Raw genomic sequence first — 27,653 nt, forward strand, 5'->3', positions numbered from 1 at the left:
CGCGAGCAGGCTTCATGTTTTTACCCAGTTAAAATTTTAATTATATTATTGTATATTGAATGTGTTTACTGTTTTATAAAGACAAATAGTCCTTTAAAGCTTACAGTGAGAAAGAGTAGTCCCCTATACACCTCTTTACTCCCAATTTGTATTCCCTTTAGTTAAGCACTTTGTTTTTTTTGGTTAATCATCACCCGAGGATATTTTTTCCATTGATTTTTAGAGAGACTGTAAAGGAGGGGGAGAGACAGGGAGAGAGAAGCATCGATGTGAGAGAGACACATCAATTGGTTGCCTCCCGCACCCGTCAGCCAGGGCCAACATGGAGCCTACAACCAAGGTATGTGCCCTTGACAGGAATCAAACCCAGGACCCTTCAGTCCGCCAGCTGACGCTCTATCCACTGAGCCAAAACGGCTAGGACAAGCACTTTTTTCTGGTGGGGGGCTTTCGTCTGTAGTGCTAACATTTACACATGGCTATTTCTCTTGGTTTTTTATCTTGCAGAGTTTCTGTTGACTTTCTCCTGTGCAAGGGTCTGGTGTGGTTCTCCCCCCCGCCCCCCCCCCCCCCCCCCCCGATCTAGCTTCCATGTCCTCTGCTCCTCCCCAACTCCCAAATAATTGTATCAGAATTTGGGCTAGATCAACAGACAATGGATAGAGTACTATAACAAAGCAAATGCTATTCACAGCCGATTCAGGTAGTATACCAAGGCACTTCTCTTCACTTTAGACTTTTCATTTTTCTGGAAATTAATAATTCTTATTTGCTTGGTTTTTTATGCCATGTCATAGAGGTGTATCACTTGGCATGTCACTAATTCACCCCAGATTTCCCAAAAGAAGCTTAATTCTCTCTTCCTTGTGTTCACACACATCAGGGGCTCTCTCCTTTCTAGGACCCTCTGTGCCCTGATCTAGTGTGGTTGGGTCGTGCTCCAGCCTCCTGCACACTATCATCGTGTGACATTCCTTCACTTCCCTTCTTAGGATATTCCTTTATCTCGCTCCCATGTTGAACTTGTCTTTATTTCCCTGTTTTGGGTCCTTTCTCCAGTTTAGTGTTTGTTTTGGTGGAGCACATCCTCAACACCTTCATGAGAAGGAGTGCCTGGAGTATACGTATTTAAGGCCATCCATGGGTACAAATGCTTTCATTCTCTGCTCAAACCTTGGGGGATAGTTGAGCTGGGTACAGGATCTTAGCCAGAAAATCCTCTTCCCTCAAAAGAACACCTCTGTCCTGAAGACTGGAGAGAGCCTATGGGCATTAGAGAAAGCGCAGATGGTGTGCCCTGGCAGGAGGTGGTTGACCTGGCCTGGATGGGAGTGTGGCAGTCAGAGCAGAAGGCAAAGAGACCCGTGCAGGCTGGCTAAGCCTAGCCAAGATGCGACTTTTTCCTGAGAGCAGTGAGAGCTGGTCAGTGTTTCTGACAGAGGGTGAGATGACCAAAGTCTCACTAGTGGAGGAAGCTCTTAATTGACCTCCAGACCCGAGAGCAGACGGAGGGAGGCACTAAAAGAAGGTTTGGCCCAAGGTTAACCTCTTGGGAAGAGCAGGGCTGACCCTGTGTGTAGTAAGATAGAAGGTGCCAGATATATTTGTGCTGGAAGTTCTATCTCAGCCCATCTCTTGTCCCATTGAAGAAACTGAGGCCACTCAAGACCTCCTTATTCCTGTGGTCTCATAGGAGCATTCATGATCAATCTACCTGGCCTGCCCCGACCCTGTTCCCACAGCCTCTGGCTCCATTGACCTCCTTGAAGCCCTCTTCTCCTAATAGGGCCTAAGAGTCTTGCCTAGGGGGTAAGTTCTCAGGGGGATTTTAGCTGGGTCATGTTGGGTTGGCTTTCTGGGGACATCCACCCTGTAAGTGCCCCTGCCTGCAGACCCATCTCTAAGACCTCTCACACAGAGAGCTGGGTCTTTGGGGATAGGACCACTCTTCTCCCTGCTGGAGTCTCAGGGCCCAACCCTCACAGTGGACTCACTCTGCCTCTTTAGATTCCTCCGCAGTAGCCAACTCCTACCCCAGGGATGAGACCCCTCTCAGGGGTCAGGTCTTGGGAACCCAGCCTCAATCAGGAGGAAGGTCCAGAATTTTGGGTGCAGAGCTATCACCAGCTGTAGTGCTGGCCAAGGGCAAATGGCAGGCGGATTGGCAACTACCATCTTGCTGTAGGTGGACAGAGCCCAGCAGGGAGAGCCCAAGGGCGAGGGTACGGTGCCAGGAGAATTGAGTCCAGGACCCTGAGGCCCTTGGAGCTGATCCAATGTAAACTCCTTCACAAGTGGGAAAACTGAGGTGCAGAGAGGTGAAATGCAGGCCTCTCAAGCCACACAGTGAGTTTGTGGTCTCTATAGAGTTCCCTTTCCTCTCCTCTGACCACACCAAGGAGTTAGTCTCTCAGTCTCTCTCTCTCTCTCTCTCTGTCTCTCTCTCTCTCTCTTTCATACACACACACACACACCTGTTTGTCGGCACATCCACACTTCCAACATATTGGCAAAGATTTCCTGATACCTGTGTCCTAGACACTAGGGACTTGTGTGGTGGCTGGGCGCTCATCGGCCTGAAGGCGGTAGGACCATGGGAATCACAGAATCTCAGAACGTTAAAGTCTTCATGTGAAGAGGGGAAACCGAGGCCCAGAGCTGGGCAGGCAGGGCCTCAACCAGTCACAGAGCCAGTCATCCCATCAGCGCCGTTTCCACCTCTCTCCCCATGAATAACTGGAGAAAGCTAAGCAAACATAATTTAATTGCCTGTCGATGACAGAATGCCAGGGGAGCCGTAAACCCCGCCTGGTCTCAGAGCGCCTGCCAGGGCAGGTGGCACGGGGAGGCCAAGCTGACGGACTCGCCCCTGCCCATTGGCTGGGCCTCCGGGGCCTCTCTGCGGCTGGGGACCTGGACCCCCTGTGCCCACCAACAGCCAAGCAGCTCCTCACTTGCCAAACAGGGCGCCCGGTGCCAGAGCAAACTGGGCCCGAGCCCAGCACACTTTCCAGAAATAGGTTCCTGCGGGAGCCCGAGGCTCCCCTCCCTCGCTGCCCTTCCCCTCTGCAGGGAGTCCTAGTTGTTGCCTCAGATCCTGGAAACACTTTGTTCAAGGTCCATAACCGCTGTAGAATGTTCCATGGGTGGGGCTGGGGCTCTAATTTACAACTTACCCATGTCCATCCTCCTGCTCTTCCTGCTGCCCCAGGGTGGGGTGCACCCTCCCCACGTGGAGAGGAGGGGAGCTGGGGCTCACGCATCCTGCCCTCTGGAGTCAGCCTGTTTCCCATGAGATATGGCTGCTCAGGAGGGCTCCTGGGCCGTGGCTGTGAGGGCAGGCACCCTCCTCCTTACTGCCCTGCCGCTCACCCTGTCAGTCTTAGCACAGTCACCAAGGGGGGCTCCTGGGCACCCCCGTGCCTCCAGGTGGATGAGGGGATGGTTGTCTGTGGTGGGCTGATGGATGGGGTGTAGGGTGGGTGGATGGATCATGAGACTCTGTTTTGTTCTCTGTCTTTCCCATTAAAGGCTCCTTTCAAAGGCCCAGGACCTGACATCCTGGGCTGTCTATTCTTGAGAAGGAGGCACTAAAGCGACTCAGGCTCCTTCCCTGTGGTTTGGCCTTACTGCTGGGGGCCTTTGGGACCCAGCTATGTCATAGGGGGTTTCCCCCAATGTCAGTGCCTGTGGGCCTTTCTCCTCAGGTGGGTCCCTGTGCCCAGGGGTTGCTGCCCTTCTCCCACCTGGAGGGTCTGGTCCTCTCCGTTGTGAGGAGTCTGGGCCTCGGCCACGGGCTGTGTCCCCTTTACGAGCAGCACTCATCTGCTGAGGGTCTCCTCTGCCCGTCCCTGTGCTCTGTGGTTTATACCTTTCCCTTTCTTTACCATCCCTTCCCCGGAGAAACTAGAGGGAATCGATATGTACAACCCCCCCCTCCCCCATTCAACCCCAAACCCCCCCTCTCTCGCTGGTCTTTGTGAAGTCCTGCCCGACCTGAGTCAGACAACTGTATACATTCTTCTAGTTGTTTTAAAGTTTCCGTGTTTATACCTCAGTCTTTAATCTGTTTTATGTATCGAGGTTACTGACAAGGTTTATTGGGGGGAAAAGTTCTGTTCCTAAAACATGCCTATAAACCACTGGCTGGGCCCAGCCCAGGGGAACAGGGAGGGCGATGAGGGTGAACGCCCGAGTAGTAGGCCTTCTGAACCCAGGCAGGGCTGGTGAGCAGGAAGCAGTGGATGTCAGCCCCCCAGGCCCCGAGGCCAGGCACTCCTGGCAAGGACACAGCCTGGACCACCTATTCCCATGGCCCAAGTGTCCCCTGGCCATCACCGCCCACTCCCCTCACAGAGCAACAGGGACATTGGCAAGGTGACTTGCATTCAGTGACAGCGATGGGGACCTTTCCAGGGACAGCCTGGCACGGGACCCGTGGACCTGCTGGTGGACGTGCAGGCCTCACTGCAGCCCAGGGGCCTCCACGCACCACGTGGAATCTGTTGAGTTACGCTCCTCCCGTGCGTCTGTGTCTGTTTAACCAGCTGGGTTCCTGTCGGGCCAGGCTTTGAACTGAGCGAGGAATTCAGGTGTCCCCTGACTTCCAGAGCAATAAAAGCTCTTTGGAACGGCTTTGAACCATCTACTTCCTCATTAAAGAGCTCTGGCTCTCTGGGAAAACAGACATAGAAAGATAATTACAGCCCAGGGAGTCGTGTGCCTGGGGGTTAACCATCATGGGTCTCCGAGTGGGCCTTCCGGCTTCAGGCCTCCCACTCCTCCCACTGTACACTTTGCTGCCCGAGTGAACTTGTAGAAATGCAAACTGACCTTGATTTTCACCTCCTCCAGCGGCTGCCTGTTGGCCTCAGGAGTTCCTCCTGCCAGAACCTCTGTGTTAAGGCCCCGGCTCCAGCGTTGGTGGCCCCGAGGGGTGCTGTGCTCTGGCCAGGCTGCTGGCAGACCCCTATTCGGTTCCCCTCCAGGCCTCAGCACCTGTTCTTCCCCTGCTGGACCTGGCCCCTCCCTCTTCCTCACCTGGCCAGTCACTCTACTAGTATGTCCCTCGGGCCTCACTTTTGATGCCACTGACTCCAGGATGCCCTCCCCGACCTCCAGCCCCCACCCCAGACTGGCTTTGGCGACCCCATGATGCTCTCTTGCACGTACTGTTCTTACAGCTCTAGCATAGACCTTACCATCTGTGCCTTTGACACTGCAGTTCTCAAAGTCGGGGAGCACATTTCATTTGCTGTCCATTCATCAACTCTCAGATATTTCTGAGCCCCTACTTTGTGCCAGGTGCTGAGACTCATGAGCAAACAAAACAAACACAGACCCCTGCCCTCATGAAGCTCACAGGCTGGCTCGGTGCTGGCGCAGGCACTTCGCTGGATAAACGGATGGCACTAGGTGCTGTGGTGCCCAGAAAGGAGGCTCGGGGGCCAGGCAGGCTGCATGGAGGAGGGGATGCTTAGGATGATGCCCTGATGGATGGGTAGGAGTTTTCCGGGCATACCATCAAAGAGTTCCCCGCTTCCTTACCCAGAGGCTGTCCTGGTGGCTGGGTGGCTCTCTCCCCAGGATCTACACTCCACCTTCACCTGGCTCCTCTTCTCTTGCAGAATGCATGAACTGTACCCGGCTCAGCGACATGAGTGAGCGACTGATCACGCTGGAGGCCAAGGTCAGACAGACTGGAGAGCCTGGTCCCGGAGAGCTGGCTGTGGGGAGGGTGCCTCAGGCACCTGCAGGGTGTGGCTGGGGAACCCAAGCCTCAGGGAGCCCACCAGGCCTGAGCAGCCTGGTCCCAGGGGTTGGGTGCTACTAGGGCCTAGGCAGCTGTGGGTGGCCTTCTGTAGGCTGGGCCAGCCTCCTGGGGTGGGGGAAGGGAGTGGAAAGAGCAAGAAATCTGAAGGTCCCAGTCAGGCTGGTCTGGGTATAGGCCTCGGGGGGCTGAGGGACTGGATGCCTAGAAATGGACCCTCAAAGGAAGGAGTGGTTGTCCCACCAACTCCGCCCCAAGGGCTGCTTCCCCTGACTCTGGCCCCTCCTCCTGCTGTCTGGCATGGGGCGGGGCACAGAGGAGCTAGCTGATGGAGGAAGAGCTCCCCAGCACTAGCCAGCCCTTGGCCCGTCTACATCAGGGGAAGGAGAAGGTCGCCTCAGAGGCAGAAGGACTTGATGAAGGATAAGTGTTTATTTGGGAATGGCCCCAGGTGGCCCTGGAGAAGAGGGAGGAAGGAAGCCAGGGAGGGAAGAATGTGCCAGGTGCAGGCGTGTGGCGGGGCAGGTTACCCGGGAGGGCCCCTGGGAGGCGGTGGGGAGCTTGCTGCAGAGCAGACCTCAGGGGGCCAGGATGCTCCCATCCCTCACTGGGCGAGGCATCTCTGGGGTGGTGTTCCCTGTCACTCTGGCCTGCCCCTCAGCTCACTCATGGCCAGAGAAAGTCCTTGGCAGGTACAGGCAGGGAGAAGGCGAAGCAGTGGGGGCCACGGGCTATGCCCTGGCGGGGCCATTCTCAGTAGAACCCCAGAGGTCTGAGAGCAGGCGCTGGTGACTGACTAGAGGGGCTGGGCCTAGGGGAGGACAGACCCCTTGGGGCAGCAAAACTGCAGGGGGAGCGATCGCCTGGCCCCAGGGCAGAGCCAGCACTGGGAGGCTGGCTTTACCTGAGCCCGAGGCAGAGCCCCAGCTGGGGCGGTTGGTTCAGCCCTGGAGAGAGTGCTTTGACGGAGGAGGTGGTGTGTCAATGGCCAGCTACCAGGGAGGCCAGAGTGAGGCCAGAGCACTGAGGTGGGCAAGAGCCCTGAGCAGAGCCAGCTGTTCCCACCCACCTGGCCCTCACGCAGAGACACATGGACACATATACATACTAGTAGACACATAAAGATACACATGAACACACGGACACACATACATAGACAACATACAGATACCACATACAGGCACACAGACACGTAGACACACGTACACATACACACAGCCCTTGCCAGCCCGACATGGCCTTTGGCCCGGCCCCTGCCTTGAAAGCTTGACTGTGAGGGCACCTGCCTGGTCAGATGGGGGCTGTAGGTGACTGTCACTTGGGGTCAGACATACGTGGGACCACCCACCAGCTGGGTGACTTTAGCAAGCTCCCGCCTCCCTGTCTGCAGAATGGATGAAAGTCCCAGCTTCCCACGGCTGCCGGGGCCTCAGGGGATTTGGTGGTGGGACCGGCTTGGGAAATGGTTGGATGCTAGGCAGGTGGGAGGGTCCGTGTTATCATCTACTCCACGCCTCTGTTCCCACCATAAGACACGGGTGCACAGGAGACATCCATGCAGAGCACAGGACATGAAAGCCCAGGGCTGGACGGCCTCGTTGTCCCCCACCCCTGCTGTGGGAGGGAGGCTCCTCCGGCTGCCCAGGCTCCTGGTCACAGGCCTGGGTGGGGACCGGTGCCCTCCTGGGGGTCAGTGGCTTTTGGGTGCTGGGGATGGAGGCTTCACAGCGAAGACGCAGCCACGTGGGCCAAGCTACACGGGGGTGGGGAATCCCTGGAGGGGTCACAGTGCTGGGAAGATAACGGGGTGTACTTCTGGCACCCAAGATTTTAGGAAAGGCAGGGTCCCCGGGCCAGCTGCCTGACGGACATTTTCCAGGCACCTGAAGCCTCCGCGTGGTTTGGCAGAGCATCGGCCCGCAGCCTGCCCTGGCCCCAGCCCAGCACCTCGGGGTGTTAAAAGTCACAGCTCCGGGGGAGGACTGGCACAGTGCCAGCTGTCCCCACCCACCTGGCCCTCACCCATGCCCTCCTGCCATGAGCAATTCCTTCCCACGTCCGCCCAGTCCTGACACCTCCCTCCATCTCCGCCCCAGCAAAAAGCCTCGGGCGGCGGGCCGGTGGCCAGGCTTGCTCTCTGGCCTGAGCATCGTGACCCCTCAGCAGACTTTGGGGGTGGGGGTGGGGGGAACAGCAGGATGTGTTGGAGGAACCAGGGCTAGGGTTCCTGTCCTAGCAATAGCCCTGCCTTGGCACATCCCTCCTCGACTCCGGGCCTCATTCTGCTATCCCGTAAAACAGAAGCTGAAGGAGTCCTTCCCTGCTCCTCACGGGGACATTCTGAGGCAGGTATATAGTGGCAGCTCAGGTGGTTCTTGGGTGGGGAGTGGTGAGGGGAGGTAGCTTGGGTCTGGGATGTGCAAAGAGGTGGCTGCACCTACTTCCTTATGGGGAGCCCAGCTCAGCAGCCCACCGCCTTCTGGAGTCCCAGGCAGGGGCCAGAAGACTCCTGTCCCAGCTCACCTTCTAGCTGCCTCTACCTGCCTGCTCCAGGCTCAAGCATCTCCTAGAGAGGTAGGGCCACCAGGAGTTTTGTTGGCCTGGGTCAGAGGGCCTTGGGAGGTAGTGGCCTGGAGAAGGAGAGGGTCACAATTTAGGCAAGTTGTCAGGACAGCCCAGCAGCCCCGGGGCAGGTACCAAGGTTAGATGAGCCTGCAGGGGTCAGAGAACATGGAGCTGGGGCCAGCCAGGCCGGAGGCTGGGGTCTGGTGGCTAACGACAGACGGCAGAGCCAGGCGGCCAGACCCCAGATGGGAGTCAAAGCAAGCAGCTGACATAGAGAGCAGCAGCCCACAGGCCTGAAAGCTGAGACTTCTGCTCCCTCCGAGGAAGCCTGTTGGGATGTGTCAGGAGAGATCATTCAGGTACAAGTACCTAGTGCCAGCTGTTCCTTGAGGACATGTATTGTTTGTTTAACAAAAAGTCCTGGGTTGTTTTGGTGGCTCAAGAACCCAGGCTCTTCACAGCCTCCCGCTTCACCTCTTTAGTGAATTATCTTTTGTCCTCAAGGTCCATGCCTCATGGTGACAAAGTGGCTACTGCAGCTCAAGGCATCACATCCTAACACCGAGTTCAAAAGCAGGAAGTAACCCCCAACAAACTCATTATGTCTCAGTGGCCAACACTGGGCTATATGCCCTCCTCCTTGTTGCCAGGGAGCTGGAAAAATGAGTACCTGGCCAGTCATGATTCTTTCTCTGGGGCCCAACAGGGGGCTCTGGAGCAAGGGAAGGAGGGGCAGTGGGGTCCAGACAACCTTCGGGGTCAGCTCCATCTTCACTACCTGTAGGTGCTTGAGCTGCCAGAGGACCCAGTCCTAGCAGTTGGTCTGGGACTCCTACCACCCTCCTCTCCTGGGACAGCTGGGATGGCTGTGGGGGGACAGAAGACAGAAGGCCAGCAGGAAAAAGCTTTCGGCCTTCCTCCCTCTCCTCCCCCTCCGTTTTCACTCTGACTTCATGGGCCACAAGGAGTGGGAGGGAGCCCAAGGGGACTTCCCTGCGTGAGGGTCATCGAGGCCTCGGAGTTCGGCTGGCGTCTGGTGCCAAGCAGCCAGACCTCGATGACGTCATTAGGGCCACTGCCCTGGAAGGCCATGGTCTGGTTTTCTTGGGCCGAGTCCCCACGCCCACTGCCTCCTGCTTGGTGAGCTCATGCCCCGCAGGGTGGGATCAGCTTCTCCAGAAGGTTGGCCACGGCCAGGCCAGGGGGGCTTGGCCTCGGGCCAGGGCTGATGCTCACTTAGCCGTGGTCAGTGCTCCTCTGCCCGGTCTGTGGGCTCCGTGGGCCTGGTGTCTGTGTGGGAGGTGCCCCAGGAGGAAGTGAGCCAGGCCTTTTGTGTGGAGACAAGGCTGCATGTGGCAGGTGCCTCTGGGGAGCCCAGAGCCTGGCCATGAAGGGAGAATGCCAGGGCCTGCCCCCAGGAGCCACGGTCAGGCACCCCTCCTTCAGTTCCCCCAAGCTGCCCGGCCCCTGCTGCTCCTGCCTACTCCCTGTGCAATAGGTCCATATGGAGGTCCCCCCACTCCTGAGACACTGCAGCTGAACCCACCCCACACTGGTCACCTTCATCCCCAGTCTTGCCCTCTCCCATGCCCTCGTTTGACTGGTGGCAATCCCACGGTCCCCAGAGCCAGACCAATAATGGGAGAGCCACTCCCACCTTCATCCACGCCTGCCCCCAAGACCCAGGTCCTGCCAGTTCTCACCCCCATCCTCACGCCCACTGACCAGGGTCTGTTGCCTCCTGCCACCGACAGCCAGCTTTCCCCACTCCCCACCCCTCGACTGCCCCAGAGTCCCTGACTGTGACCGTCCAGCCAGCTTCCCAGGGAAGACTCAGCAGTTGAGGCAGAAATCGTAACCCCCTCTCCCCCATGGGGTTCCAGGGGTCAGGAGACTGGGTTCCACCCTGAAGCTGCTGTGGCCTGAGCCAGCGGGTCCCCTTTTCCTTGCCTTTTCGAGGCTCCCCGGAGGCCAAGGCTGTGGAGAGGCGGACGGGGCACCACATGGGGCCCTGCCCTGCTGTCTGCTCGCTGAGTGACCTCTATTTCCACCTGGCCTGCGAGGTGGCCACACTGACCCTGCCTGTCTCGTGGGCTCTTGTGAGGATCAGGTAGGGGAGGGGTCCAAAGGAGGCACCAGAGCCTCACGGGGCAGGAGCCCAGCCACCCAGTAAGATGAAAACCTGAGACACTTGGTTCCCAAGGATCCTCAGAGACTGTCACCCAGGCCCAGAAACACTGCAGAACTGGTAATGGTGGTGGTGGTGGGGGATGATGGTGGTGGTAGGTGCTCAGTGGTGGTGGTGGTGGTGATGGTAGGTGCTCAGTGGTGGGGGGGATGGTGGTGGTGGTAGGTACTCAGTGGTGGTGGTGGTGGTGGTGGTAGGTGCTCATTGGTGGTGGTGGGGGGCGATGGTGGTGGTGGTAGGTGCTCAGTGGTGGTGGTGGTGGGGGGGATGGTGGTGATGGTAGGTGCTCAGTGGTGGTGGTGGTGGGGGGGGATGATGGTGGTGGTAGGTGCTCAGTGGTGGTGGTGGGGGGCGATGGTGGTGGTGGTAGGTGCTCAGTGGTGGTGGTGGTAGGTGCTCAGTGGTGGTGGTGGTGGTGATGGTAGGTGGTGGTGGGGGGGATGGTGGTGGTGGTAGGTGCTCAGTGGTGGTGGTGGGGGGCGATGGTGGTGGTGGTAGGTGCTCAGTGGTGGTGGTGGGGGGGGGTGATGGTGGTGGTAGGTGCTCAGTGGTGGTGGTGGGGGGGGATGGTGGTGATGGTAGGTGCTCAGTGGTGGTGGTGGTGGGGGGGATGATGGTGGTGGTAGGTGCTCAGTGGTGGTGGTGGGGGGGGATGGTGGTGGTGGTAGGTGCTCAGTGGTGGTGGTGGTGGTGGTAGTGGTGGTGGTGGTAGGTGCTCAGTGGTGGTGGTGGTGGTGATGGTAGGTGGTGGTGGGGGGGATGGTGGTGGTGGTAGGTGCTCAGTGGTGGTGGTGGGGGGGGGGATGGTGGTGATGGTAGGTGCTCAGTGGTGGTGGTGGGGGGCGATGGTGGTGGTGGTAGGTGCTCAGTGGTGGTGGTGGGGGGCGATGGTGGTGGTGGTAGGTGCTCAGTGGTGGTGGTGGGGGGGGGGTGATGGTGGTGGTAGGTGCTCAGTGGTAGTGGTGGTGGTGGTGGTGGTGGTGGTGGTGGTGGTGGTGGTAGTGGTGGTGGTGGTGGTGATGGTAGGTGCTCAGAAGGGCCTTTGCCTCATACCTGGGAAACCTCAGCCCAGCCCAGGCCTAAGTCCTGTGAAGGTAGCTTGTAGTCATCCCCATTTTGCTGATGGGAAAACTGAGGCTCACAGAGGTCGTGATGCTTGCACAAGGTCACACAGAGGCCACATGGGAAAGCCAGGATTCCAGCCAGCCTGTATGGCCGCAGGACCTGAGCCTCCCCCATTAGACAGCACTTAACTGGTGCCAGGCTCTGGGGACCAACAGCAGGAGGGCGCCTGCTCCAAGTAGTTCTGTCCCCCACTCTGGCTGGCCATTGGCACAAAGGGAGTGTACAGGGATGGGATGGAGGGCCCCTCTGCCCAGAGGGTGAGACAACTGTAGGGAGGAGGGGCAGCTCACTGGAGTCCAGGATCTTCCTCAGGAGGGAAGGGCAGGGCTGGCAGAGGGCCCTGCAGGAGCCAGGGGCTGCAGGAGGGGAGTCTCAGGTCAGGGGTCCTCGGGGGCCATTCAGGGTATGTATCTGCCACAGAGCCTAAGGTGAGGCCCAGGAGGGGCGGGGCAGGGTGAGACGGGCACCTGTGCAGGGACGATGGAGGTTTGGAGGGGGACTGGGTAGGGCTCATTTGGCATGAGGTCTTCATCCCACTGCTGTGTGGAAGGGAGTGGGGGGCTCTAGGAGGTGGGGGGGCAGATGGAGGTAGGGAGGCAGGGAGCTGCTGTGGAGCCTGGGCCACAGGCCAGGGGAGACGTGTGGCTGACTGCAGGCCGAGGGGCACTGGGGTGGGGCCAGGGAAAGGCCAAATGCACAGGCCCTGGCCCTCCTGGAACTGGGGAGGTAAGTCCCAGGGAGGCTCCAGGACTCTGATGTTGGAGAGGGTTCAGGATGGGACAGAGTGGGGGTTCAGGCCTGGGGCCTGGGGTTTGGATACCTTTGGGCAGCCGTGATCACAACAGCAGGCCCCCCAGACAGGCCCCCCTCACCACCCTCTGACCCATCCTCAGACCCCCTGAATCACGGGAAAGGGGGGTGGGGCTAGTACTTTAGCAGGACTCAGGGGTCTGGCTTCCAAGAGCTGGAGTGAACCTGAGACACCAGACTTCTCCCTCCCCATTGGTCAGATGGACACCAAGGGCAGGGACACACCACGGGGTGGGAGCAGGAGGCCAGACTCCACTTAATATAGTGGAGGGGCCCCGGTGCCCTCCCCTCCCACTCCGCCTAGGGCCTGCCCAGGTTCTCTGTACCTGCCGTCTGGCCCTGCACTGATCCTGGGCACACAGTGCCCCCTGCTGGCCTCTTCAGAGACAACCGGGCTTTGCTGGAGCCACAGGCCTGGCTCCCAGTTGGAGAGAATTAGGGAGAGAGTTTCCTTGCCCGGGCCCTGGGTCTTGCAGTCTTTGACCCCTGACTCCCTCCAGGGGAGAAGACAGGCTGCTTTCCAGACGGCCCTGAGCGATCACAGCCTCCTTTGTTTTCCTGGAGCTCCTCCTAAAATTCCTGTACCAAACCAGGCCCTTTTCTTTTCTTACTTTTTCTTTCGTTTTCTCTCTCCCTCTCTCTCTCATTTTCTTTTTTTCTCTCCTTATTTTCCTCCCTCCTTCCCACCTTCCATCTATGCATTCGTCCATCCATCCATCCATCCACCCATCCACAAACATCCCCTGACCATGTATTTGTGCCCTGAGCCAGGCAGTGTGGGGGACAAGCACACCCAGTTCCCCCCTTGTGAGGTGGAGGTGACCATGGTCATTACTCAGATGCCCAAACCCAGCGATGACCCCTCTAGAAAATATGTACAGGGGCTCTGAAAGTGTCCAGTGGGGACCTGCTTGAGCCTAAGGGTCCAGGAGGGCTCTCCTGAAACGGGAAGGACAAGAGGGCAGGGGTGGGAGAGCATCCGGCCAGGGCAGTGGGGGTCCCACTGAGGAGGGTGACCCCAACCCAGCAGGGGCAGCTGCAGGTCTCATGGGGCACTCTCCCTGTCCACATGTGTCCCTGGCCTGGCCCAGGCCTGACCCTCTGCCCTTCTCTGGCCCAGGTTCTCCTGCTGGAAGCAGCAGAGCGTCCCTCAAGCCCAGACAATGACCTGCCGGTCCTCCAGAGCACCCCACCGCCCTGGAATGAGGACTTCCTCCCTGACGCTATCCCTCTCGCCCACCCAGGGCCCCGAAGAAGGCCCACAGGCCCAGCCGGTGAGTGCGGCCCACAGGGGAGAGCTGGGGCCAGCTAGAGAGGCCCTGGGCGGGCATGGCTCCAGGGAGTCCACAAGTAGGTTCCACACTGGCCTTAGGTCAAACATGCCCACACGGCGTTCTAAAAACTCGAGCTGCCATTTAAACACTGAGGGATTTCACATAAAAATGAGGGTTTCTGGCTTCTTTTAGAAAAATGGAGACTTTGGCCATTGGAACTGGCAGTCCATCATGGAGACAACTGGCTACCGCTGTCATGCCTGCCCTTCAGATCTTGTCTAAGCTCTGCAGTTTGCCCCAGTCGCCACCATTCCTTATTGTATACAGTCCAGCTACTGTCCCCATTAGCTGCCCTGATGCTACCTTAGCATCTTCATTTAGGCCCTCAGCCCCGCCTACTCCTTGGTTGGCCCCTGTCTGCATACCCCCCAGGACGGGGAGCTCACTGCCTCCCACCAGCTTCTGGGGACTCCTCGACAAGCTCTGACTAGCGTTGGAGGGCATCTGCTGCCCTGTTATTTTCTCCCTTCCCTCCACATTTGAAAGTCAGGGATAAAAATTTCTTTCTGTAGCTTCCATCCATTGGTCAGGATTCTGTCCTCTGAGCCTGTGGATAGTAATAATTGTAGTAATAGTCGCCCGAATCATTGAACGCCTGCCTTGTGCCAGGCACTGGGCTGGGCCTTGACCTGAGTGGGTGTTCAGCTGACACCTGTCAGTCTGGCTCAGCTCGGGGGTTTAAGACGGGTGTCCCCTGACTGGTCAGTGTCCATGCTGTGCCAGTTATTAAATATCCATACATCACGCTAGGCTGGACAGATGTCCTTTCTGGTCTTTCCGGTAAGCTCATGAAGCTTAGGGTTACAGAGGAAACTGAGGCTCAGAGAAGTGACCCCTGGGGTTACCAGCGACCCAAGGGTTCTGTCTCCATGATTCTTGTCCCCACTGGAGCCCTTTGAAGGTGATGCTCTCCTTCCCTCTCCTCTCTCCCAGTTGAGCCCCCAGTTTCTTAGCACCTCCCAGTCTCAGCTCTGAGGACCTGCCCGAGCCCCTCCCTTGCCTCCTCTGCCCTGCTTCATGTGGGTGCCCGTCCTGCAGGAGCAGGAGCAGGGAGGGGGACCCTCAGAACGGGAAGAGTTGGCATCCAGTAGCCAGTCCTGGGGCTGGGGGAGGAGCAGATATTCTGGACTCTTCTGAGGCGCTGAGGCTGTGGGAGGAGGGGTGAGCTCAGGCTGTGGGCGAGGGGAGCCTCTCACTGTGGGTCCCCTGGCCCACTTCTCTGGCCACTGTCCCCAAGGCCTCACCCCAGAGGGCTGGACCACACCCATGTTCTTTAAATCCTTCTTCTGTGACTGAAAAAGGAGCTGCCCTTCCCGGGGAGGAACCAGGCCTTAACCCCCTGGGGGTGGGAGGGGAAGGCTGGGAGCCACTCTGGGTCTTCTGGGCCAGATCTTGCTCCCTCCCAGGGAAAGTGCAGTTCCAAGAAATGGCCACCAGGTGGCGAACAAACCCTACAAATGGTGATGACACCTGGATTCCCAGGGAGCAGGTGGAGTCTCCCCAAAGCAGCAGCCCCTCAAGCCCTTCCTCCTGGACCACAGTCGTGTGGAGTCGGAGATGGAAGGGCCTTAAGATCCAGCGCAGGCCCCTCCATCCGTCCAGCAAGCGTTTCTGAGCGCCCCCTCCAGGCATTCCGGAGGGAGAAGGGGCTGTCCCCAGGCCACACGGTGGTCCTTTTACCTCTGCCTCCTCTCACTCACTCGTGGGGCCTGGAGCCCGAGGAGGTGGGCAGGCATGTCCTGCGGTGCTTCCTGGAGTCTCCGAGGAGGCCTTAGGGGAACTCTTTGCCACAAGCCCGTTTCCCAACTCTGAGCAGGGAGACAGAAGGACGTGGAGAGAGGGAACCGGACTCATCTATAGCCTGGCTCTGGGAACCTGAGCGAGGGGCCAGGCCTTCTGGGCCCTCAGTTCCCCCACCTGTCAGATGGAGACAAAGCAGCTCTTGGGATCATCGAGGTCATTCCGTGCAGAAATGGTGTCAACTGTAATGCCCGACTCGGGCTGACGGTCCCTCTGCCCATTCGGGGAAGCCTCAGGTGGACAGGCTCCTGGGGGCAGGGCTGTTCCCACAGCACAGGTGGTCGGCCTGGAGCCGCCCGCTCAGCCCAGTGTTCCCAGGCCTCATCTCATTCTTTCCCCAGGGCCCCCGGGGCAGACAGGACCGCCGGGGCCTGCAGGCCCCCCAGGCTCCAAAGGCGACCGGGGCCAGGCAGGAGAGAAAGGCCCGGCAGGGCCTCCTGGTAAGGACCTGGCTTTGTCATTTGTCTCCTGGGGAACGGGGACTGGGTTTCTCCCCTATCTAAGCAGGCGAGTCATCTCGTACGCCCACCAGCACCCTATTGCTGCCCATCCCCGGCGCTTAAGGGCCTGGTCTCACCTTGGGCTGCAGGAAGGAAGAAGAGAGGCTCTGGGGGCTGTGGGTGCCAGTGTGGGGGTGGGGCTGCTGGGCTTGTCCTCAGTCATGTAAACTCCTCCTGGGTCCTGCGGGGAGTGACCCCTCTCAGGCTGGTCGCCACCCCGGGTGCTCCTGCCCAGAGCTAGGTCCCAGGAGGAGGCAGAGGGCACCAGGCCAGAGCCGTCCCTGCCTCCCTCCCCTGCCACCAGCTGCCCCAGGGCTCCCTGTGCAGGGGGCAGGGAAGGGAGAAACCATTTCACTTATATCCCAAGACAGCCCTCCAGGGAGACTGGTCTAAAGGCCACCGCTGACCCTTGCTGACCCTGTCCCCGTTGGGGCCTGTTTCCTGTCAGAAATGTTGGCTGCCAGGCCCAGCCCTCACCTGACTCCTCTTCTCCCCATTACAGGCCTCTTGGGGCCACCAGGGCCCCGTGGGCTACCTGGAGAGATGGGGCGCCCCGGACCCCCTGGCCCCCCCGGCCCAGCAGGCAGCCCGGGGCTCCCTCCAAATGGCCCCCAAGGCGTCCTCTACTCCCTGCAGCCACCTACGGACAAGGACAGTGAGTTCTGGCCTGAGGGGAGGGGGGCCTGGGCCACCCCGTCTGCTGAGGGATAGCCCTCCCCAGAGGACCCATGAGGGGCCCATCAGTGAGTGGGGCACTGGCTTGGGAGAGGTGGGGGCCCCGGGAGACCCATACTGACCCCCCCAACCTCACGTTGGGCCCAGCATGACCTGTCCCTGCCTTGGTGCTCAGCTGGGGTCCTGACTCGGCAAAGATCACCCTGCTCTTTGGCCTGGCCTCAGTTTCTCTGCCAGAATGGCAGCACCACTGAGGTCATCTGCTGTCCCATCTCCTTGTCCCAAGTCCCCTCACTGCAGGTCATCTGACAAGTGTTGACTGAGCACCTACTGTGTGTCATCACTGGGATACAGCAGAGAGAAAAACACTCCTCCCTCAGGGGCCACCGGCTAGTGCAAGGGGCACCCCTGAGCCCCCGGAAGCACTGCCTGCCGTGGGGAAGCCAGCGCTGCAGCGCCGGCCTGGCTGAGGGAGCTGAGGCCCGTGGAGAGCGGGAAGGGTTCTATAAGAAGCAAAGTGACAGGACTGACTTAACATGTTGCGGAGAGGGGATGGGTGGGTACATCCAGGGCACCGTGGTGGAGGGGGACCTTTGTCAGCTGCTAGGGAAACCCCACCTCCTGTCTTGCTGGTGCTTCTGTCCCCTCAGGCAGCACAACCCTCACCTGAGTGTTAACACCTGGCCCCTCTCTGAGCCTCAGTTTTTCCATCTGTAAAGTGGGGGTGATAATATTTCTTGATGGAATTGCTCTGGGCTTGTAAAACAGAGCCCTCAGCCTTAGCCTGAACCAAGTGAATTGGGGTCCTGGGCTGTATCTTCAGTGAGTGAGGGGCCTGGTCAGCAGGGCAGGGCCTGGGGAGGGGCCGGCTCTCTCATGGGGTGTCTGGAGCGAATGTTAACTCACTGAACACTCGGCTTTCTCACCCGCATGTGGCTCAGAGATGCCCCTGGGCAGGGAGAGAATATAGTGTTTGTGATGCACTTGGGGGTCTCAGGGCTCAGCAGCCCCATACCCCTGGGCCATGAGGAGCCATCTGAGTGCTGCAGGCTGCCCGGCCTGGGCATGATGCCCTGTGTCAGACTGACGCTGCCCACCTACCACCTCCAGTGCCCAGAGCCCTCCTTCCCCAGCCCTGGGGTTCCTGAGGGAGGGCGGCTTTTGGGGTGTGAGCATTGGGAAAGGTGGGGATGCTCCAGTGGGGACAGCTGGTGGGTCTGAGCACCCACAGGTGCCCACTTGCTGTGAGGCCTAGGGAAGGACAGTCCAGGCTCCCATGTGTGGAGGGAGGGGCAGAGGTAGCCCAGACAGTTCCTGGGCCTGGCTGCTCTGTCCTTGCTCTGGGGATGCGCAGGGTGAAGTCGCATGGGGCTCACCTTAGAGGAGCCCAGGCCTTGGGAGACAGGCCATTAGACAGGCCCCACCTTGCCCCAGAGCCCTGATGGAGGCAGCTCAGAGGGGTGAGCAGGGAGGGCTTCTTAGAGGAGCCCTGAGTGAGTGAGCCAGCTGGGCGCATCAGGGCAGGCACGTGGATGGAACCTGGAAGACAGTGCCAGCCTGGGGCATTGGGGAGGTGAGTGGGACTGGCCAGAGTTGAAGGGTCTGGATGGTTCAGGAAAGAGTTTGTCTTTATAAGAAGCTCACTGGGCTTTTGCGGCCCTTTGACCTGGCCACCGTGTGCTCTTCTGAGCAATGGGAGCAATTGCATCTGTTTGCCAGGGCTGTTTTGAGGCCCCAGTGGGGTCCGGAGTATCCATCCCAGCTCTGGGGGACCTCAGGTCCAGCCTCCCAGCTCTGCCAACTCCACCCTGCCAGGTCACAGGCCGTCTGCTCTTCCCGCAGATGGAGACTCACAGCTGGCTTCTGCCGCCGTGGACACGGTGCTGGCCGGTGTCCCAGGACCCCGGGGTCCCCCCGGCCCTCCAGGTAAGTGCAGAGGGCAGCAGCACCAATGGCCTGGATTGGGTGCCCCATCCTGGGCTTGGCCTGGGCCAAGGAGACTTGAAGGAGCCATTAGGGGGCCCGTGGCCTTGGCAGGGTGCTAGAGACTGGGTCTGCCCCAACCTACTGTTTGGCAGCTCACTTGTGGGACTGGACAAAGGAACCCCGAGTTCCTGATGCCCACGTAAAGCAGTTCAGAGCTGCCCTCATGTGGATCTGGGTGGTGGATGCACTGGATGCATGGAGGCCCAGGGCCAGGGGGAGCATGGGGTCAGCACAGGGCAGCTCAGGTGGGACCGGTACTATGAGAGGCACAAGGTCCCGGGCCTTTAGGCAGAAACCAGTGGCCCTGCGGGAGGAGATGGCCCTGGGCTCAATGGGCTGAGCCTGGATCTGGCTTGGCCCCCACCCTCCATGGACCCTCACTGGACAGGGGCGTTTGGGGCCAGGGCCACCGAAGCCCGGCCCGCCCAGCTGTGTGGCTGTCCCCAGGCCCAGAACACTCACTCCCTGTCATTCATTTACTCTCTGCACAAATATTCACTGAGCAAATCCTACCTGCTGGGCAGTGTTCTAGGTCCCTCCTGTCATAAAACAAAGGTTCATAAAACAAAGGCCTGGTGGTATTTACACTCTCGTGGAGAAAGCAAACCTTGCTCATAAGTAAGTGAGTCCACAGATCTGAGGGTGACGATGACAACGGAAAGCAGGGTCGGGGGAGGGCCCGGCCAGGGCAGGCGTTGTTTCGAAGGCGGCATTTGATAAATGCTCAGACCCGGTGAGGGAATGAGCTTGAGAGCACCGGGGGCCGCAGGTGATGTGCTGTGACTGCAGATGTGTGCCCCACCTGGGTGCACTGTCCTGCCGGCCTCCTCAAGCCGGGGGGCACATTGGAACAGCCCATGGCGGCTCCCTGCAGCCCGGGAGGCACAGGCTGTGCGGGGAGGGACAGAGGCCTCCTGGTCCAAGGGTGCCAGAAGGTCATCATGAACCGCTTCCTGTGCTGGGCCCATGTGGCCCAGTCTGACCCTCCGGACTCTCTCTGCCCCAGAGGCGGTCAGACATGGGGACTGACAGCAGGCAGGGTGGTGGCTGGTGCATGCCAGAAGTTCTGGAAGAGAGGTGGGGGCGGGTGCTAGGGAGGCTTCCTGGGGAAGGAGATGCTGAGCCTGAGAGTTGTAGGGAAGACCAGTAGGAAAGAACTTGCAGGGATGTGGAGGGAATGGAGGAGCTCCGGGGGAAGGAGCGGATTGGCACAGGCACAGGAGCAGAGGACCTTTCCGGGAGGGTATCTGGGGAGTGTGGAGGGGCGGGGCTGAGAGGGACCTCACCGAACAGTGGCTTTCTGGGTGTCCCCATGGAGGGTGGGTGATCAAGAAGCAGTTGTAGTCACCCAGGCAAGAAGGATGACCTTGGGGGGTCTGGTCCCAAGTCCCAAGGAGGGGCTGATGTGGGAGAGATTTGCCAGGGGCTGGTTGCAGAGTGGCCCCATGGATGAGGCCCTGGGAGGAGAAGCAGTTTGGGGTGTAGGCTGCTTGGAGAGAGCGGGTGGAGGTGGGCTCTCTGCTCTGAGTATGGGCAGGAGAGGCCAGGGGAGTGGGTGTTCCCTGTCCCCCCCCCCCCCCATTCAGTCACCAGATCTTTGTTTGCTGCCCATGAGGCAGGCCAGGGGAGGGGCTGGGGTGAGGGCGGGGGTGGAAATGTCCCTCTCTAGAGCTGATGGGGGCAAAAGGCTTCTCTGGCCCCAGGTAACTTGTCTATAACTCGGCCAACAGGTCCCCCAGGACCACATGGTCCCCCAGGACCCCCAGGTGCACCTGGATCCCAGGTAAGGCCTCTCCCATTTCTGGCATGTGAGGGGTCAGTGGCTTCCTAGGAAGGGAGGAGCCAGGCTTTTTGCTGCAGGAGTTGCTCTGGAAGGAACCAGTCCACCTGGGCCCAGGTGGGCCCCGGGGGCACGTAGGCACGAGATTCTGGTTTTAGCAGCAGCAGTGGTCTTCGCTGCTCATTTCTTCTCTGCCAGAGAGGTGTTAGCGTCATTCCCATTTTATTGATGAGCTGACTGAGATCCAGGGAGGCCAGCATCACAGAATGTCCACCCCAGCCTGTCATCCTGTTCCAAGAATCACCTGTGTGGGAGGGGTACCCCAAAGGCTAACTGGGTGCTCCACCCCAACTTATTCTGCCGTTCAGATGTGACCTCGGGATAAAAGGCAGCCTCCCCGGGTTCTGGCTTCCTTGGCTGCTGAGCCAGGGAGGGGTTGTTACAGGGAGCAAAGAGAACTGAAGTGCCAGGTGGAAGCACCTTGTAGTACAGGAGCCCAAGGGTCTGGGACAGGGGTGGGCAAACTTTTTGACTCGAGGGCCACAATGGGTTCTTAAACTGGACCGGAGGGCAGGAACAAAAGCATGGATGGGGTGTTTGTGTGAACTAATATAAATTCAAAGTAAACATCATTACATAAAAGGGTACGGTCTTTTTTTTTTTTTTTAGTTTTATTCATTTCAAACGGGCCGGATCCGGCCCGCGGGCCGTTGTTTGCCCACGGCTGGTCTGGGAGGAAAATCACTCAGAGGAGGAGGAAGGGCCCGGGATGCCTGCTGGGTGTTGGATGTCCTACTGTGCAGGGCTTTGTGCAGCCCCCACCCTGGGCCGAGCTCTGCTGGGGGTCGGGGGGCGGGGCGTAGTACTGAGAGGAGGTGCTGAGAGGTGGCTCCCACACTGTGAGGATGTGGATCCTGGCCTTGGCCCTGTGGACACTGGGTCCTGAGGAGTCCCATGTGTTCATTCATCCCTTCAGTTAAATGACAAATATTCCCCCATCTGATGACACAGCCAGGACCGGGGGCCACAGTCCAGGCCCCCAAAGAGCCGCATGTGGCTTGAGAGCCGCAGTTTGCCGACCACAGGCCGAGGGCAGAGCAAGAGTGGATGTGGGACAGACCAGGCTGGCCAGCAGGGCCTGCGGTGGGATGAGGGCTGCAGAGGGGCTGGGAGGCCCCCAGGCCTGATCTGTTCCTGCATCAGGAGGGGTGGCCCAGGTAAGCCGAGAGTTTAGGTCCCCGGAGCGAGGCACCCCAGGGGTTCCCTCCTGGTCCCTCAGGCCCCAATCACAGGCCCTGGAGAGAGGGGTTGGGAGCAGGTGAGAGAATGACAGTGACTGAGAAGACTGGTGAGGGACAGAGAGGTCCGGGGAAGCACAGGAGGCGGTGGGGAGAGAAGTCTGGCTGAGCTCCCCGCGCCTCGGAGCCCTGCGCAGTGGTGCCCCTCCGGCTGCCTCAGCCACAGCCACAGGTGCGGTCAGGGATGACAGTGCTCCCCACTCTCCCCCATCTGCTCATGCCAACTGCTCTCAGGGATCCCACCATTTAATCCAGCGGCGGGGGGAGTGGAGGCTCAGAGAGGCTCTGTCACTTGCGGGAGTCACACAGCAGGTGGCAGAGCTGGGGTCCCGGCTAGGCCAGGCTCCTTTCCGGCTCTCCGGCTGCCTCCAGCCCTTGCCAGGAATGCAGTGGACGTTTCAGGGTAGCCACGGTTTGCCAGGCCCTTGTGAACAGGGCTGCCTCAGGTGTCTCTGCAGACCATGTCCTCGTGGGGGCCCAGGTCTGCAAGATTCCAAGGAGGTTCAAGGAGACCGAGTTTGAGCTGCTTGTCCAACTCCCCTTGAGAGGGTGTGGCCGGGCATCTGCCTAAGGCAGTAGTTCTCAACCTTCCTAATGCTGCGACCCTTTAATACAGTTCCTTATGTTGTGGTGACCCCCAATTTCATTGTTACAAACTGAACATAATTAAAGCATAGTGATTGATCACAAAAACAATATGTAATTATATGTGTTTTCCAGTGGTCAAAGGGGTCGCGACCCACAGGTTGAGAACCGCTGGCCTAAGGGGTCTTCATGTCGCTGGCATCTGGACCCCTTACCTCCTTACTGTGGTCCTTCCCTAAGGCTGGAGCCCATGGCCAGGGCCTGGATGCCATAGGGCATAAGGCTTATTTCTGGCTCTCCAGGGCCCCAGTGGACAGCCCTTCCAGGACTCTCTGGCAGGTCCTGTCCAGGCCCCAACAGGGCCAAGGTTAGCCCGGATACTGACAATGTCAGAATGGCCACAGCCTCCTGTGTACCATGAGGGGCCAGACTGTGGCTTCACTGTGGGTGGTAGGTCTCTGAGGGTCTTTCTCCACGTGAGGGATGTGCTTTGCCCCATTTTGCAGATGAGAAGACTGAGGGCTCTGCTGAGGTTCATTTAGGAGCCAGAGAAGGATGGCTTCAGAACCTGGGAGGCCCCCAGGTGTGGCCTTTCCATTTCCTCCATGTCATTCGTTGTCCTCCCGTCTTATTTTCCAGATCCAGAGCCCGGTGTAGGGGGCGGGGAGGACTGAAGGGTTGGCCAGGGAAGGCAGCAAGGGCTCATCTGCTTTATTTGATTTTCTGCAGGGCCTGGCTGGAGAGCGAGGCATGACGGGGCCATCTGTAAGTGTGGGCCGTTTAGATGGGCCACACCTGGAGCAGTGGGCCCTGGTGCAGGCCCAGGGTACTGGGGGTGGGGGTGGGGGTGGCAGGGGGGACTCTCCCAGGTGGCCTTACCTGAGCTCCACCCCACAGCCTCCCCAAACATGACCTTATCCAGGGTAGGGCAGAGGACAGAAAGGGGCAACCTGAGTGCAGTCCCAGATGCCCACATTGAGAAGGGAGCCACCTCACTGGGAATGTGAGCAAGGACTGAAATAGCCTGTTAAAGGGGTTGATGAGAGTCCGGAGGTCTCCTCAGGGAGCCCAGACCCCTGAGTTAATGTGCTGTAGACCTAGAGCATCCCTTCCCGTCTCTGAATCCCAGAATTTAAGAGGCTTAGGAAGCTGGCTTCTAATTTTCATTCTTGGAAACAAGAATTTATGAGCTTCAACTCTTGCCCCTGCAAGGGGGGTGGGGGGAGCTCCTTTGTGCCCAAGGCCTTATGGGGAGTGGAGGTAAAGGGGGAAGAGGGGAGGCAATGGGGCCCGGGAGGAAGGACAGATCTTTGCTGAGCACCTACTATGTGCTGGCCACTGTGGAGGCGCTCTTCACCCGTAGTGTAGTTAAGCTTCACAGCAGACCAGCAATATTGTATTTTATTATCCCCATTTGCCAGAACTGGCAGCTCAGAGAGGTTAAGTAACTTTCCCAAGGTCACACAGGAAGGCAAGCATAGATGTGTTAGCCTCCAAAGCCATGCCTCCTCCCAGGCTTCTGTCTGGTAATATGTGACAACACTTTCACAGCACCTCTATGTGTTAGGCTCCAGTCTACGCTCGTTATCTATCTAATCCTTTTAATAGTCTTATGAGGTAGACACTGTTATTACCCCATTGTACAGATGAGAATACTGAGGCACAGAGAGGTAAAGTACCTTGCCCAAGGTCACACAGAAGGAGTAAGTATCAGGTAGGTGTATATGAGACTGGCCCCATTTTAGAGACAGGAAAACAGAGTCCTAAGAGGCAGGAGACTTGATCCCTGGGTGAGCCAAGACATGAGCTCATGAGGTTCCAAACCTGACCCCCCGGCCCCAGAAGCAGAATTAAGCCCACAAAGCCAAGTTCAGACACCTCCCAAGTGAGGCTGTGCAGGGTGACCAGGGCCTTGGTCCTCCGCTGCTCTGCTCGCCCCAGGCCCCTTCCCCAACCCGCACCACTGTTGACTGCATGGCTTTCTTCCTAGGGCGAGCCTGGCCGGAAGGGGGAAGAAGAGGAGAAAGCTGCCGCAGAGGTAACTGTGCTGTTGGCCCCTGGCGAGGTGGCCATTGGAGGCAGGCAGCTGTGGGAGGTGGCCTGGTCTGTGGGACCTTCCAGAGGGCCTTGTGGGACTGGAAAAGGGGGAAGGTGCTGGAACCAGAGCAGCCGTGGTGGGCTCAGGAGGCAGTGGGAGGGGATGTGCATGCTGGGGCGTGAGCAGATTCACAGGTCACTTGGGATGCCAGACTGAGAGGATGTGCCGCACCAGCACAGCCATGGGGGGGTGGGGGGTGAAGGATTAGAAACGACAGACAAGAGAATAAAGCTGGGTCTGGGCGGGATGCTGCTCTCTGAGGGAGAGACAGTGCCACAGCCTGCAGCCCGAGTCTTTATTTCATAGCCAGATTCCACCAGGCAAAGTAAGGGCGTGGTCAAGATGTTTACAACATTCTCTCGGGTTTCGAATCTACTCAATTACATGCACCTGATCAAGCTTTGTTTACTTGCTGCACCTCCCGCAGCCCATATCACTCAGCCACGTGGGACCACAGGTTTGGACCATAAGGTCAAGCTTACAACTGTAGCCTTTGGCTATAATTGTGCTGGGACTTGCACGTGGCTTTGCCACGAGAGGACCGTGCCCTCTCATTAGTCCCAGGCTTGAACCTGTCCAAACGCTGTAGCCGCTCTCCACAGAGGGCACCTATGACTCGCTCTCCCCATTTCATAAGAGTACAACCTGTGGCGGGAACATGGGACTTAGCTAGGTCCCTGCCGAGGGGGGGGTACTCCTCACCGGGGACACCCCCATCCCAGATACTGTCCAGATACAGCTTCTGGTGGGCTTTGGGTCGCTGGTGGGAAGACCGCTCTTCTGGAACCCAATAGGCTGCTTTTTGGTTTCCTTTTGTTGTGTTTTAAGCTAAATTCATCTGAATGTCATGACAGCTGTCATGCTATGCCAGCAAAAGGTGTCCGTTTTGCTGCTGACTCCAGCCGGGCACTTGTCTCTTCATCACTTTTCAAAGCGGCCTTGACACCAATCAATCAGCTCATTCACATGTCTTGGCACACGAGGTCCTTGGCCCACGTGTAGGCCAGGTCTCAGAGATGCAGGCTCGCCATCATCCTGCCCTCCTGCGGGGACCCAGAAGCAGTGGCTTTTCTTCCCCTTTGCTTTTGGGGGTGGGCTCAGGTGGGCAGTGCCAGGCCGGAAATCAGCCAAGCTCCCCCACCTGTGGGCCTGTTCTAGGTGCTCTGAGGGCGTTTTCTGGAAAGAAGGGCACACAGGGGAAGCTGGCAGGCAGCTTGGAGCAGAAGAGCCCAGACTTGAAGGAACATACCTGGGCATGAAAGCCACTAGGCCACTTCCAGGCTGTGTGTCCAGGGGACTCTGGTTACCCTCTCTGTGCGTTGGTTCCTTGTCTGTGAACAAGAATCCAAACGCTATCCCCGACCCAGAGTGGATGGTGGCTGTTGTATTGCTGGTGACAGGCAGGAATGGGAGGGACTGGGACAACATGTACACTGAGGCGAAATGGCCCTGACCCTGGCTGCTTCCTCCCCGCAGGGTGAGGGGGTGCAGCAGCTGCGGGAGGCCTTGAAGATCCTGGCAGAGAGAGTCCTCATCCTGGAGCACATGATAGGGATCCACGGTGAGTGGTGACCAGGGCCCAGGAACGGTGGGCCCACAGCTGGCCACGGAGCTGGGAATCTCCCTCTGCTCCGACCTCCCACTCCTTGCTGCCCTCGTGACAGCTGCCACTGTCTCTGGTCTCCCTGCTTCCATGTGCCCTTCACTTGGCTGCCAGGTAATTTCCCCCAAACCCCAGCCTGACCCTGCCGACCCTCCCCGCTCAAGGACCCTGGGTGACCCCCTGCTGCCCATGCCTGACATCTAGGTTCATCAAGTCCTAAGTCCCTCCCCAGCATAGCCGGGTGCCCAGTGACACAGAGCCACCATCCAGTCCTCCCAGGTGCCCTCCCACCTCCACGCCTTTGCTCAAGCTGGTCCCTCCACCTCCTCAGCACCAACTCCCACTTCAGGGCCTGCTCCAAGTTCACTTCTGGGAAGCCGACCTCATCTCTCCTCACAGGGCTCTGTAGAGCCTTGGTTCCCTCTTGGGCTGGGGTTTCCATGTCTCGCCCTGGGGACAGGGTGGTGACTGGCACCTCTTCAGGGTCTGGAGCCCAGCCCTGGTCAGCATTTGTTGGAGAATGAATGAATGAATGAGTGAGTGAATGAGTGAATGCAGGGTAGAAAGCCCTATCCTCGCTGGGCAGTGTGAAGCGAAGGCGCCTTTGAGTGCTCCTAAGGCCCACCCTCCTGCTCTCCTTCCAGATCCCCTGGCCTCCCCTGAGGGGGGCTCTGGCCAGGATGCCGCCCTAAGAGCCAACCTCAAAATGAAGCGTGGTGGCGCCCCCCCGGATGGCTCCCTCGCTGCCCTGCTTGGCCCCAGCCCTGTGCAGAAGAGCACAAGCCGGGCCAGCAGCGGGAAGTAGGGCCCAACTCTCCAGGACAAGCCCGGCCCCACCAGAGACCCAGCCCTCAAGCCTGCGCCGCCACTGGATCCTGAAGGCGCCCCTAATGGGGCTGGGCCTCAGGCATGGACAATCATGAGGGACATTGGCCCCCAGGGCTGGGGGGCCTTGGGGACAGCTGGGACCTCCGGGGATAGGATCCAGAGGGCCCAGCGCCCTTGGCAGAGCCCTGCTCTGGTTCCTGCCCTCCCCCACCTCCCACCCTCTGCAGGAGTCAGAGTCTGGGTTTGAGAATAATCATAATCCTTAGCATTTACTGAGTTCCCACGACGTTCGGGCCATCCAAGGAGCTCTCCCTACATTGTCTCATTTAACCCTTAGGAGGTAGGCTTGTTACCCCCACTTTACAGGGGGACAGAGACTTGGAGAGGATAAATAACTGCAAAGCCACCAGACCATGGAGGGTGGGGGCAGGATTGGAACCCAGGTCTTTCAGTTCCTCTTCCCTCTTCACAGAAAACTCAGACAGGGTGAGCACAGGTCTGTGGGGAGCTGGATGGACAGTGGGACGAAGGACAGGGCCCTGGATCTCATTCTTCAACTCCAATCCCCTGGCTGGGGGCCAGGGAGACCCCGAATAAACCTACGAGTGTCACAGGGACATGGGGATTGAGAAAGGAGCATTGAGGTGCAAGGGTCCTCAAGCCTAATTGGCATCACCCACTGCTGCCTCCCAGTCTCTCTGAGCCCAC

General features: G+C 58.9%; 1 protein-coding gene across 2 annotated transcripts in view; it reads left to right on the forward strand.

Annotated features, from left to right (window-relative positions):
* The window catches only part of COL26A1 (collagen type XXVI alpha 1 chain), a 166,684-nt gene extending 139,762 nt beyond the window's left edge, over nt 1–26,922 (forward strand). For both annotated transcript variants that reach the window (XM_070411520.1, XM_070411519.1), the window contains exons 4-13: nt 5,628–5,689; nt 13,579–13,732; nt 15,934–16,032; nt 16,595–16,747; nt 18,610–18,693; nt 20,484–20,536; nt 23,146–23,181; nt 24,407–24,454; nt 25,991–26,075; nt 26,762–26,922. In XM_070411520.1, the coding sequence (XP_070267621.1) occupies nt 5,628–5,689; nt 13,579–13,732; nt 15,934–16,032; nt 16,595–16,747; nt 18,610–18,693; nt 20,484–20,536; nt 23,146–23,181; nt 24,407–24,454; nt 25,991–26,075; nt 26,762–26,922 (935 nt within the window). The remainder of the gene's footprint in view (nt 1–5,627; nt 5,690–13,578; nt 13,733–15,933; nt 16,033–16,594; nt 16,748–18,609; nt 18,694–20,483; nt 20,537–23,145; nt 23,182–24,406; nt 24,455–25,990; nt 26,076–26,761) is intronic.
* Nucleotides 26,923–27,653: the final 731 nt, after the last annotated feature.

Source organism: Myotis yumanensis, unplaced genomic scaffold (genome assembly GCF_028538775.1).
Source record: "Myotis yumanensis isolate MYYU_CA2020_CCGP unplaced genomic scaffold, mMyoYum1.0.hap1 SCAF_4, whole genome shotgun sequence".
Taxonomy (NCBI): Eukaryota; Metazoa; Chordata; class Mammalia; order Chiroptera; family Vespertilionidae; genus Myotis; species Myotis yumanensis.